We start from the raw sequence: 12,783 nt of genomic DNA on the forward strand, positions 1-12,783 counted from the left end.
CATATCCGAAATCGTTCCCCTATACCCTCATTCCCTATTCCCTACATTAATCCACTTGAAGGAGTGAATTGCTTTTAGTCGAAAAAACGAGGGATTGCATTTTAGTCACGGCGGCTCAGTAGGTAGCACTGCCAGACATGAACATTATTAAGCATGTCTGGGGTAAGATGAAGAAGGAGGCATTGAAGATGAATCCAAAGAACCTTGATAAACTCAGGGAGTCCTGCAGGAACGCTTTCTTCGCCATTCCAGATGACTTTATTAATCAGTGATGTGAGTCATGTCAGAGATGTATGGATGCAGTCCTCCAAGCTCATGATGGAGTCAGACACAATATTCATTCTGTCTCCACTGCAGCAGGACTTTATATTCTATACTGGACATTATTTCTGTTCAGTGAAGAGACTTTTGTCTAAGCAGAGTCAGATCTTACTGTCCTAATTAAATAAATAACAATCAAGAAATGAGCATGTTTTATTGGGGTAAAATAAGCGTAATCTAGAAGCCTTTGCTTTTCATATAAGCCACTTCTGATACCAAAGGATCCACTAGAAGTCAAGTTATTATGTGTTGTTCCTTAAGCTTGGATAAGCAACAAGACTTTCGTCAGATATATAATCTTCAAATTGTCAGAAACCCCATGTGATGTCAGGAGTAACTCACAGTTCCACACAATTCATTTATGCTATTAAGTTAACTTAATTTGGTAACACTTACCCCTGGTTTCACAAACAAGGTTTAAGGCTAGTCAAGATTAAATTGCATGTTTGAGCTGTCTTAACTCTAAATAACTTGCGGTGAGATGTCTTTAAATAAGTCAGTGTAATTTTTTTTGTCTCCAGGTGCACACCAGTAATATTTGTCTAAGGCCATTTTTATAAATTTGTTTTAAATAGCCTAATTCAAGCAAGGCCTAGTCCTGGCTTAATCTAAGCCCTGTTTGTGAAACTGGGCTTTAAAGTTTTAAAAGTTACCACTTTTAACAAATTTATGTGAATTAAACATAAAAATTAAGTTGTTCCAATGAAAAAAAAGCTTTTTTTGGAGTGAAAATGAAGAGAAAATGGATGTTTCTTAAAGAAGAGAGCTTGGAAACCCCAACGTGCATCACTTTTAAGAGTTAACCTTAATGATGTTCCTGAGTAAGTACAGGTAAAGCACAGAGCCCTTTTAAAATGAGGTTAGACACCCGTGAAGTCACCATACCACCTTAAAGACCCAAACCCAGAAATGATGACCAGTATCGGAATCACTCACTCGTAAACTCTTGCGCTTTACCCTCAGTGGACTCACAGGCACACTGGCGTCTACAAGAGGAATAACACTGTGTGTTACCATCACAATATGACAATAAAAACATTACATCATGGGAAAACCTCCCATAAGAAGAGTGAAAAAAGCAGCGCAGAAACAGCAGCTCAAGACTTTGTCCGTTTAATTGTTTGTCAGTGTTTCAAAAGACCATTTCTGTCGTACAAACAATAACAAACAATACAATACGTCTCCATACACAGAACGTCATCTAACAGTGTGAAAACAGATTGTACCGAATGTTGCAAGAGAAAACCAGTTAAAGGTCCGAACGCAAGAACCACAGCTCCACGAAGAGAGAAAGAGAGAGAGAGAGCAGGCAGTGGAAACAGTTCAAAGGTCAAAAAAGCGTATTCACAGCACAGTAGTTGAGATTTTCACTTCAGCTTTCTTTAAAACACATCCAGACATGACGACTGATCTGCTCTCTCCTTGCTATTCTATACACGCTCTCTAATTTCATATATTAAGACTAAACGTTCGGCTCACCGAATGTCCTTGGTAAACAAACTGAAAACGTACACCAGGGGTCACCAATCTCGTTCCTGGAGGTCTGGTGCTCTGTAGGGTTTAGCGACTTGCCTCAACACACCTGCCTGGGTGTTTCAAGTATACCTGGTAAGACCTTGATTAGCTTGTTTAGGTGTGTTTGATTAGGGTTGGTGCTAAAATCTGCAAGACACCGGCCCTCCAGGAACAAGTTTGGTGATTCCTGATGTACACACATATATACGCGTTCCTTCCTCCAAGCTGTTTCTATTGAAATTTCCTTTTTTTCCATCTAATTATTATTCCAGTCATAAAGTATTTGACATGTTCTTTACTTTGTAGCCAACCTGTTTGAAAATGAAGTGTGTAATTTGTTTTCGATGTTAAAAACTTTACTTTTTGGTGAAGAATGTGTGAATTGAGTCGCTGAAAAGCGTTAAACAAATAAAATATCATTCTGTTTGTGGTTTGACCAAATACGTTAAGTGTTCGTCCATCAATAGAGTGCAACAGTCAGGTAACGGAAGTAAAACTACATTTATACAGTACTGTGCACAAGTCTTAGGCCACTAGTAGGCTATTTTCTTTCTCTAAGATGCTTCAAAAAATCCTCCTGCAAAGCTGCAGTACTGTTTAAAGTTTTAGGCACTTGTGTAAAAATGCTGTATAACGAGGATGCTTTTAAAAAGAATGCATAAATACATTTTCTTTATCAATGAACTTGCATTAAAAATACTTGGTACACTAGTTTTTCAGCTAGCTTTACAGGTCGATTTTTTTGAAGCATCTTCAAGATGCCAAGGTATCTATAATCCTGGACCAGGCCGTATCCTGAGCTGATGCTGTGGTGGTCATGGAGGAGCGAAGAGCGTGAGACTGATTCCTGAAAAACCCCAGTGACAGACGAGTCATGCAGCTTCTATATATTGGACGTCCAGAGTTCTCCAGACTGTTTCCTAGACTGCAGCCCTCCACAAGATGTTTGGCTATAGAAGAGTAATGGTCATGCCCATTCTGGTTTCTCTCTAGGTTTTTTATTTCCCTGTTAACTTCGTCAATTGGTGAAGTTTGTTCTTCAATTTTGCAAGTTCGCTTGGTTTGGGACTTGTGGAGCTGAACATTGATAGTTTTGCTCTTCAGTGTTTGGACTTTCAGCAGTGAGAATGAAACCAGACTGAACTGAACTGAACTGAACTTCAGCTCTGAAAACTGGACTGACATATTTCCAATTTACTAGAACTTCCATGTTAAGCTGCTTGACACGATCTACATTGTAAAAGCGCTGGAGAAATAAACATGAATTGAATGCCAAAGTTCTTCTGGGTTGAATTTCAGGTCTCAGTTTGTCCCTTTTCCTCATGACAGACTGGATCATGACCAGATCGGAGTACAGCACTGACTGTTAGCAGACAATAATCTCATTGTAGTATTACAATTATTGAAAAAAAATCTAGAAAAAAACGACTTTAAATCTTTTCTTTCGGTTAAAATATTGGTGGCCTAAGACTTCTGCGCAGTACTGTACATCTTAGGGGTTTTAAACCATAGACCAGCCCGATCTCACAAGGGAACATTACTACTGTCAGAAAAGTATCTAGCTCACACACATTTATACGATTTCACTTGTACGGAAAAAAATAACTACTTTTAAAAGGGAGCATGCCCCCAAACCCAACGCTAACTTGGGGATGAGCAAATCGTACTAAAACTTATGAACGAGATTATACAAATGCATATGAATTAGCCACTGAATCAAAAAGTTATGAATTGGCATGAGATTGCGTTGGATATTGCATATGGTTTTGTAAAACATATAAATATATACACGTTTGATATATTTATATATTGTTTTGATGCCAAAAATTATTAGAATGTTAAGTGAAGATCAAGTTTCATAAAGGCATTGTAAATTTCTCACTGTAAATATATCAAAACTTAACTTTAGTTCAGTAATATGCATTGCATTGCAAAGAACTTAATCTGGACAACTTTAAAGGTAATTTTCTCCAAATGTTTTAATTATTTATTTAGTTTTGCAATTATTTTCCTTGTGGCTGGATGGTTTGTTTATTGTTGTAAAACTCTATGTAATTTTAGTAAAAAAATCCCCTATGGAAAAATACATCCAGAACCAGAACTGTTGAAAAAGCGACTAAACACCAATGCACTCAATTTAGTTTTTCTGTTTACACACTTCACTTTTGCCAGCAAATTTCTGCCATGCAGAATCCGATCTTCTTTTATTTCATGAAGCCACTTTTTGATTAATTGATAAATTATAAAAATCATACACTGTATTAGCCCATAGATATGTACATGTAGATATGACAGCCATGTTGGTAAGGTCAACACCTCATCACTCACAATACAAAAAAAAACAAAAAACAATGTGTTTTATTTATTGCCACCACCTTACGCAGTATCCAGTTGGAGGGAAAAAAAATTATATATATATATATATTTTATATATATATATATATATATATATATATATATATATATACAGTTAAAGTCAGAATTATTAGCACCCCTGTTTATTTTTTTCCCCAATTTCTGTTTAATGGTGAGAAGACTTCTTCAACACAATTCTAAACACAATAGTTTTAATAATCTCTAATAATTTAATCTCTAATAACTGATTTATTTTATCTTTGTCATGATGACAGCACATAATATTTGACTAGATATTTTTCAAGACACTTTTTTACAGCTTAAAGTGACATTTAAAGGCTTAACTGTGTTAATTAGGTTAACTAGGCAGGTTAGGGTAATTAGGCAAGTTATTGTATAACGATGGTTTGTTCTGTAGACTATCGGGAAAAAAAAGCTTAAAGGGGCTAATAATTTTGACCTTAAAATGGCTTTTATTCTATCTGAAATAAAACAAATAAAACTTTCTCCAGAAGAAAAAATATTATCAGACAAAATGTGAAAATGTCTTTGCTTTGTTAAACATCACTTGGGAAATATTAAAAAAAAAATGTAAAGGGGGCTGATAATTCTGATTTCAACTGTTTATATATACACACACACACACACACACACACACACACACACACACACATATATGTAATATATATAAAAGTAATGTATGTATAAACTATGTAAAGCATTCATAATTAAGAATGTGCTGGTTTGTATTTGCCTGTGTCAATTGTTTTACAGGTTTTTAACTCTTGATTTTCCCGAGAAACTATAGACTAATATAGTAACTTTGTTTAAATATAATACAGATTTTTTTTATTGTGTCAAAAAGGTCAAAAGTCTTGTAAATACCCCCAGTAACATTCCAGAGTATTTCTGAAGAGCATTTTAAAGTGTTAAACTACAGTACATTTTTAATGTTAGCTAATGCCTTTGTCTTCTTTTATTGTGTTAGTTCAGCAATAAGGTCTATTGCAGATGTATTTATTCATACATATAGCTAATGAGTCATCTATGTGTACATATCTATGGCTCAGCCTTCAACCTTAGCATAGTGCTAACTTTAATTTAGCTACATTTGATCAGGCGTCAGAAAAGGAGATGGAATTCTGATGGCGTACTCTTACACATCCGAACCAAACATGGGCAAAAAATGGACAACATTGATCTGCGGTCATGCATGCTCTTTTTACATAATGACAGAATCAGGTGGCTAAAATAAGGAACCATGCTTGCTAATGCAGACAGGCACTTCTGCCCTGGTGTGTGCGAGCGAGTAAACGCATGCAAATACTGACTGCTTCTACAGACAGAAAGACTGCTCTAGACAAGCATTTCTCTTCAGAAAAAATAAAATTAAATCACATGACAGTCATTTGGGAGCTTGGCAATACACGTACAAATATATAAAACAGACGGTCGCTAGAACTTCTATAAATAATTCTCAATAGCTGACATCTCTTATAACTTTAAAGGGGTCATGACACCCGTTTTGTTAGCACAGGAGGGGGCTCTGATGTGTTTTTAATATGCAATAAAATAAACAAAAATAAAAGTTTAGTAAGTCAATCATGAACTTTTCTTTACTAAATTCATAAAATAAACATGGATACAGATTTTCCGTATTCCAGTTATCATTGCACTAATCCTCAGGACGCAAACATAAATAAAAAGCACGACAACATTAACGAGAGGCAACATAACATGTGAAAAAAAGAAAAGCACTGAGTTGTAAAAAAAAACAAACAAATTAACACAAATACTGTCGGTAGGAAAAGTGCGCACAGTCAAATTTTTCACATAATGACGCAATAACACTTGAAGTTTTGAATTAGGGTTGTCAAAAAGTATCGATTTCGGGACCAATCAGTAATTTAAAAACATTTCAAACTAATATTTAAACGCGCTTTAAAATATCAGTACCGATTCCGATACTTTTAACAACAATTTTAAACTATTAATGAATTCAAATTTGTTTAAAAGCATTAAATCCGTTCATTTACTATTATATCGCCATTAAAGTCGCACTTGAATAATATAGCGTTTCAGAAGTTGGCAGTATACCGTTTTAATTTCATTAAATCACATACAGTGGGGGGATTACGTATTGAACACGTCATGTTTTTTCCTGGGAATGATAATTCTAAAGGAGCTGTTGACATGGAGTTGAACCGGATTTTGGATTTTGGTAAAAACCCAAACAATACAAAACAAAACAATTATGTGTAATAACAATGAAATGACACAAGGAGGAAGTATTGAACTACTGAAATGTATTTAATACTTTATATTAAAGTTTTTTTTTTTTGGTAGCTTAAAGACGCCTCTCATATGGAGTATGAAGTCACATGCATTGCTCCAGTGTGAGTTTCTCACAGACTTCAACAGAGTGTACAAATCTTGATGTTCTGTGGGTCTCGTCTATCAAATCTGAGCTTTAATTTGTATTCTCTATTGGATTTGGATCAGGTGATTGGCTGGGCCATTCCACAGCTTGATTTTATTTCTCTGAGAGTCTCCTTGGCTGTGTTTTGAATCATTGTCTTGCTGAAATGTCCACCCTGGTTGGGCTGAAGCAGCTGATATTTATTTCCACATGGGAAGGGCAGAGTGTTGCTGAAGAACTACTGAGAAATTTCAGCTGCTGTCTGGGCTTTCACTGCCTTTCTACACCTTCCTTCCTTCATGTGTTCAATACTTTTTCCCTGCGTCATTTCATTTTATAACTTGATTTGTAAACTAGTTTGTTTTGTTTTCTTTGGATTTCTTTCGCTGTGACCAACATCCGGTGGAAATTTCAAGTTAACAGCACTTTTAGAAAAATGTTTTCTGAGAAAAACGGTGACATGTTCAATACTTATTTCCCCACTGTACGTACGAAGACTATATGTAAACTAATTGGTCAGGTGGGGTAAGAGGTTGAAGACTTCACATGATCCTCGCTAAAGCTATTCCTTTGGAAGGACTACATGTTTCGCAGGTAGTTCTCCTGACAGTCTTGCTAGTGCTCAATAGCGCCCCCTAGCATTCGTCAATGGTGAGGCAGATAAACTCCTGAATACACTTTCTGTACTGCTGCTCTGTAGGGCTGGTGCTGGGGTATTGACCTGGCTGTCCTAAAGGCCCGTCCGCCTCCCGCATCTCCTCGTTCATCCGCGCTAACCGCAATCTGAGTGAGACACAACAAAAGCAAACACATTAGTTTCATAGGCAGTGTCGACACATTTGTGCCTATTGTTTTGTGAATGGTTTAATTTATATTGTTGTGTAAAATAAGGATCACATCCCAAAAAACTGGAAAAAAGGAAAGTAATTATAAACTGTATTTGGATGGCAATTGTTTCTCTGAGGGGCAATTTTCACCATTTGCAGGGGGAAATTGGGGTTTTGTACACTCCACAATGTTCGATGTAAAGACCCCTAGCCAAATTACCTAGAGTGTTTCAACATATTTCTAAAGCACTATTTACAACGCCAGTGGCATGCCATAAACAAGTGGCACAATCAACATTGTAAAAGGGCTATATAAATAAATAAACATGAACCCCTTTCATTTCATTTATTCATGTACCGTATATCTACAGTTGAATTCAAAATGATTGAATTCTGTGTATTTTTAAATTCATTTTTAAGTATTTTCCAAATGCTGTTTAACCGAGCAAAGACATTTTCACAGTATTTGCTATAATATTTTAGTTTTCTCAGCAAAATCTTATTTATTTTAGTTCAGATGGAATAAAAGGGATTTAAGTTCTTTTTAAAACAATTTTGGATAAGTTGGTGGTTCATTCCACTGTGGTGACACCAGATAAACAAAAAAAACAAACAAAAAAAACAAAAAACGAATGATAGTTAATGAGTTTTAATGCCATAATTTTTTGCCTCTTTGGAAATTTAGTTTTTTTTGATTGACTACAGAACAAACCAATCTTCTCCAATAAAGTGATCCAATAATTATCCTAACTAGCCTAGTTAACGCTAGTCTTTAAATTGCACTTTAATCTAAATAACGGTATCCTGCAAAGTATAAAAAAAAATACGTCTAATTTTATGTCTTTGTGGCAAAGACAAAATAAATGACTTATAAAAAATTATTTATTAAAATTATTCTCTGTGAAACAGCACTTGGGAAGCGGCTAATAATTTAAACTTTAACTTTAATATATATATATATATTCACACACACACACACACACACACACACACGCACGCACGCACGCACGCACGCACGCACGCACGCACGCACGCACGCACGCACGCACGCACGCACGCACGCACGCACGCACACACACACACACACACACATTTAAAAACAGTTTTTTCCCCAGATGTCTCCTAGCTTTACAATTGCCATCTGAATAAGCTTATTTTAATACTGGGAGAATCAACTTAGGAATTAGTGAAGTGCTCGACTCACAATGTGACGATGTCTGCGTTTGCTGCCTGGACAGCGATGCTGAGAGGGTCCTGCCCATCCTCATCCACCTCCATCTGACCGGCTCCTCGCTTCAGGAACAAACACACCTGTCTGTGGACGGAAACACACAACACAGCAGAATGAGGAGTTTTACGAAATCAGCTTTGTGTATCAGCCAGGAAAGGGGCACATAACTGATGATGATTGGCATGTATGTGTAGGGGTGGGACAACCACGTAACTGATGATGAGTGGCATGCGTATATGGGTGGGACAACGCCATCAGTGATGATGATAGGCATGTGTGTGTAGGGGTGGCACAACCTCATAACTGATGATGATTGCATGTGTGTAAGGGTGGGACAACCACATAACTGATCATGAGTGGCATGTGTAGGGGTGAGACAACCACATAACTGATCATGAGTGGCATGTGTAGGGGTGGGACAACCCCATAACTGATCATGAGTGGCATGTGTAGGGGTGGGACATCCACATAACTCATGATGATTGACGTGTGTGTAGGGGTGGGACAACCACATAACTAATGATGATTGGCTTGTGTGTTGGGGTGGGACAATCAGATAACTGATGATGACTGGCATGTGTGTGTAGGGGTGGGACAACCACATAACTGATGATGACTGGCGTGTGTGTAGGGGTGGGACAACCACAAAACTGACTTTAGTTAACTTGCCCAAAACTGGTCTTCAGTCATTTCTTACCCTGTATGACCCAGACATGTGGCGTGATGGAGAGGTCCTCGTCCTCGAATGTCCCTTTGATTCACATCTGCTCCGTTCTGCAGCAGAAACTCACAGGCAATCAGAGAGCCCTGAAAGAAGAGCGCATATATCAAACATTAGTCAAAACATTGGGTCAAGTAAACTCTAATTCACCTTTGTAACTACACATGAAGTATCCACTTAAATTGTAAATACAAAGGTTACTGTAGTATGTTTTAATATTTCCGTCTTTCTACTTTAACATGTAATTCAAATCATTGAATTGCAAGTTGCCTTTTGATGGACGAACTGTGAAAGGAAAACGACTTACCCCTGTGACGGCTTGTATTAATGGACTCTTGCTTTCGTCCTCTTCACTGACAGAGTTGACGTCTGCTCCGTGTGCAAGCGCTTCTGCCATGACCGGCATGTTTCGGGCTCGTGACGCTTTATGAAGCAGCGTGTTCGGGTCAAGCTCTCGGCCGTCCTCCGGATCTGACGCTTCCTGCTCGATATCAACCTCGCCACTGGATTCATCAGAGTCCTCACACTCTGCAAGAAAACACCCAATATAAAATGCCCGGGCACAGTGGTGTAAAGTAATGAATTGCAAATACTTTATTTACTGCATATTTACTGCGGTATCTGTACTTTAACTGACAGACAATCTATAATAGCGAATGAAGTGGGAGGTGTTCTCACCTTCCTCAGTGACGCTGTCCACTACAGAGCCGAAGACGAGTATGTCAGTGCTGCCATCAGTGCTGCCGCCAAGTCCACTGTCACTGCTGAGACCTGCGGGGCCAACAGGTGCCAAGCGGAGGACACGTTACTCACAACATGACATTCAGACACTGGCCTTGTCACATGGCACTTCTTACAATTTACTTGCACCTATCAATATGTAACTTAAATGTCCCGCTATGTCCTGCTAAATGTTGCAAACATGCTAAAAACATTACAAAACATTCCTAACCCTACTGAAAAATAAGTTAAACATTGCTAACATGCTAAAACCGTGACGAAACATGACTACTCCTATTAAAAAATAGCAGTGTTAAACGTTGCTAATGTGCTAAAAACATTACAAAACATGTCTACCCTGCTAAAAAATGACCTTGTTAAAAGCTGCTAACAAGCTAAAACGATACAAAACATGCCTACCCCTGCTGAAAAAAAGCAGTGATAAAAGTAGCTAACATGCTAAAAACAATACAAAACATGCCTACCCCCCTGCTGGTAAATAACATTGCTAACATGTTTAAAATCTTACAAAACATGGCTACCCCTGCTGATAAATAAACCACATTAAACGTTGCTAACATGCAAAAAAATGTTACAAAACATACCTACCTCTGCTGAAAAATAGCCGTGATAAACGTTGCTAACATGCTAAAACATTACAAAATCTGCCTACCCTTGCTGGTAAATAACCGTGTCAAACATTGCTACCATGCTAAAAATGTTACTAAACATGCTTACGCCCGCTGATAAAAAGCTGCTTTAAATGTTGCTAAAATGCTAAAAACATTACAGATCATAACTACACCTGCTGAAAAATCACTATTACATGTTGCTAACATGCTAAAAACATTACAGAACATGCCTACCCCTGCTGAAAAATAATTGTGTTAAACATTGCTAACACCATTACAAAACATGTTTACTCCTGCTGAAAAATAACCTTGGTAAATAAGGCTATCATTTAAAAACATTCCAAAACATGCCTAGCCCTGCTGAAAAATCACTGTGTTAAACGTTGCTAACATGCTAAATACATTACAAAACATGCCTACCCCTGCTGAAAAATAACCGTGTTAAACAATGCTAACAACGTTGCAAAACATGCCTACTCCTGCTAAGATCACTGTTACATATTGCTACTAGCTAAAAATGTTACAAAACATGCCTACCTCTGCTAAAAATAAGTACGTTAAACATTGCTAACATGCTAAAACTGTTACAAAACATGCCTACCCCTACTGAAAAATAATTGTTAAACATTGATAACATGCTAAAATGGTTACAAAACATGCCTACCCCTGCTAAAAAATAACTGTTAAACATTGCTAACTTGCTAACACCATTACAAAAACATGCCTACCCATTCTGAAAAATAACTGTTAAACATTGCTAACTTGCTAACACCATTACAAAAACATGCCTACCCATTCTGAAAAATAATCATGTTAAACGTTGCTAACACCTTTACAAAACGTACCAACTCCTGCTAAAAATAACAGTGTTAAATGTTGCTAACATGCTAAAAACAATACAAACATGCAAAACAATACAAAGGTATGTTTTGATGCTGGTTTGCTGGTTGATGAATCACCATAGACGAGAAAAACAGCATCAAAACATACCTTACCGGCATATTCTGATATGGCATGTTTTGGGATAGGCATGTTTTGTAATGTTTTTAGCATGTTAGCAGCATCTAACACAGTAATAACATGTTAATGGCACATAGTATGTGTTTTTGGAATGTTTTATCATGTTAAGCAACAGTAATAAAATGTTGCTATCATGTAGTAGGCATGTTTTGGAATATTGTAGCATGCTAGCAATGCTTAACACATTAAAAACATGTAGCCAGCTTGTTTTAGAGCATTTAGGAACATTTTCACCTGTAATGTTATAGGATAGTGGAGATTATAGACAAAGGGGAGAGATGGGACTGATCTGCAAAGAACCTCGAGCCGAGAATCGATCTCAGGTCACCATAAACACTGTCGTGCCATGTGTTAATGCACTAACAACTAGGCTATGGGCGCTGCTAGTGCTTTTTTAGGAAGAAAAGTCTTATTAAGCACTTACTGCGAGGCCCTGATCCAGTGTCAAAGTAAGAGAAGAGCGAATCAAGCTCATCAGGACAAAACAGAGATTCCCTCCGAAACTTTGCCGCTGCTGCAGCTGAGAATAACAAGGAGAGAAGAACAATACGTCAACTTTTAACTCTGTCCAGCTCTGAAGAAGCAGAACAAAAGTGTTTCAGAGATGACAAGAGCAAATACCGGCGGAGAGATTTCCTGGAGACATGATGGCAGCGTCGTGTCTGTATTTCCGGCGTGTTTTAGGGGCTCTGATGGAGCTGTTGTGTCTCCTGCACTTCTTCACGCTCCAGTGATGTGACTTTCGGCCTCCCTCCAGCAGCGCCTCGGAGCCGCACATCTTCTTCAGAAACTTCCTCTCCACGTATTTGGCTTTGATCCACGCTTCTTTCTCCTGCCTGGATTAAACATCACAACAGTTTCTATTAATGAAATATTCGCTGTATAAAACTATCATAACATCAAGGTGAAAAAAATATTATCGGAGTTGTGTGAGGTGTTGACCGCACACTGACCTTGAGCTGTTAGGGCCCGGTTTCTTCAGGCCTTGTTCCTCGCATGCTCCTTCATAAATCTGGTTGATC

General features: G+C 37.6%; 1 protein-coding gene and 1 long non-coding RNA gene across 3 annotated transcripts in view; one reads left to right on the forward strand and one right to left on the reverse strand.

Moving 5' to 3' along the window:
* Positions 1 to 12,783, forward strand: part of LOC141376510 (uncharacterized) — a 151,091-nt gene that overhangs the window by 131,322 nt on the left and 6,986 nt on the right. The gene's annotated exons all lie outside the window — the stretch shown is intronic.
* The window catches only part of acap3b (ArfGAP with coiled-coil, ankyrin repeat and PH domains 3b), a 113,013-nt gene that overhangs the window by 512 nt on the left and 99,718 nt on the right, over positions 1 to 12,783 (reverse strand). The window contains 9 exon segments of one of the 2 annotated variants that reach the window (NM_001083015.1): positions 1,258 to 1,307; positions 7,332 to 7,393; positions 8,642 to 8,752; positions 9,366 to 9,475; positions 9,697 to 9,917; positions 10,068 to 10,169; positions 12,186 to 12,281; positions 12,383 to 12,597; positions 12,715 to 12,783. The exon segment at positions 12,715 to 12,783 is cut by the window's right edge and continues 26 nt beyond it. In NM_001083015.1, the coding sequence (NP_001076484.1) occupies positions 1,258 to 1,307; positions 7,332 to 7,393; positions 8,642 to 8,752; positions 9,366 to 9,475; positions 9,697 to 9,917; positions 10,068 to 10,169; positions 12,186 to 12,281; positions 12,383 to 12,597; positions 12,715 to 12,783 (1,036 nt within the window). 2 annotated transcript variants of the gene reach the window in all.

The sequence above is a fragment of the Danio rerio genome, chromosome 11 (genome assembly GCF_049306965.1).
Source record: "Danio rerio strain Tuebingen ecotype United States chromosome 11, GRCz12tu, whole genome shotgun sequence".
NCBI classification, from domain to species: Eukaryota; Metazoa; Chordata; class Actinopteri; order Cypriniformes; family Danionidae; genus Danio; species Danio rerio.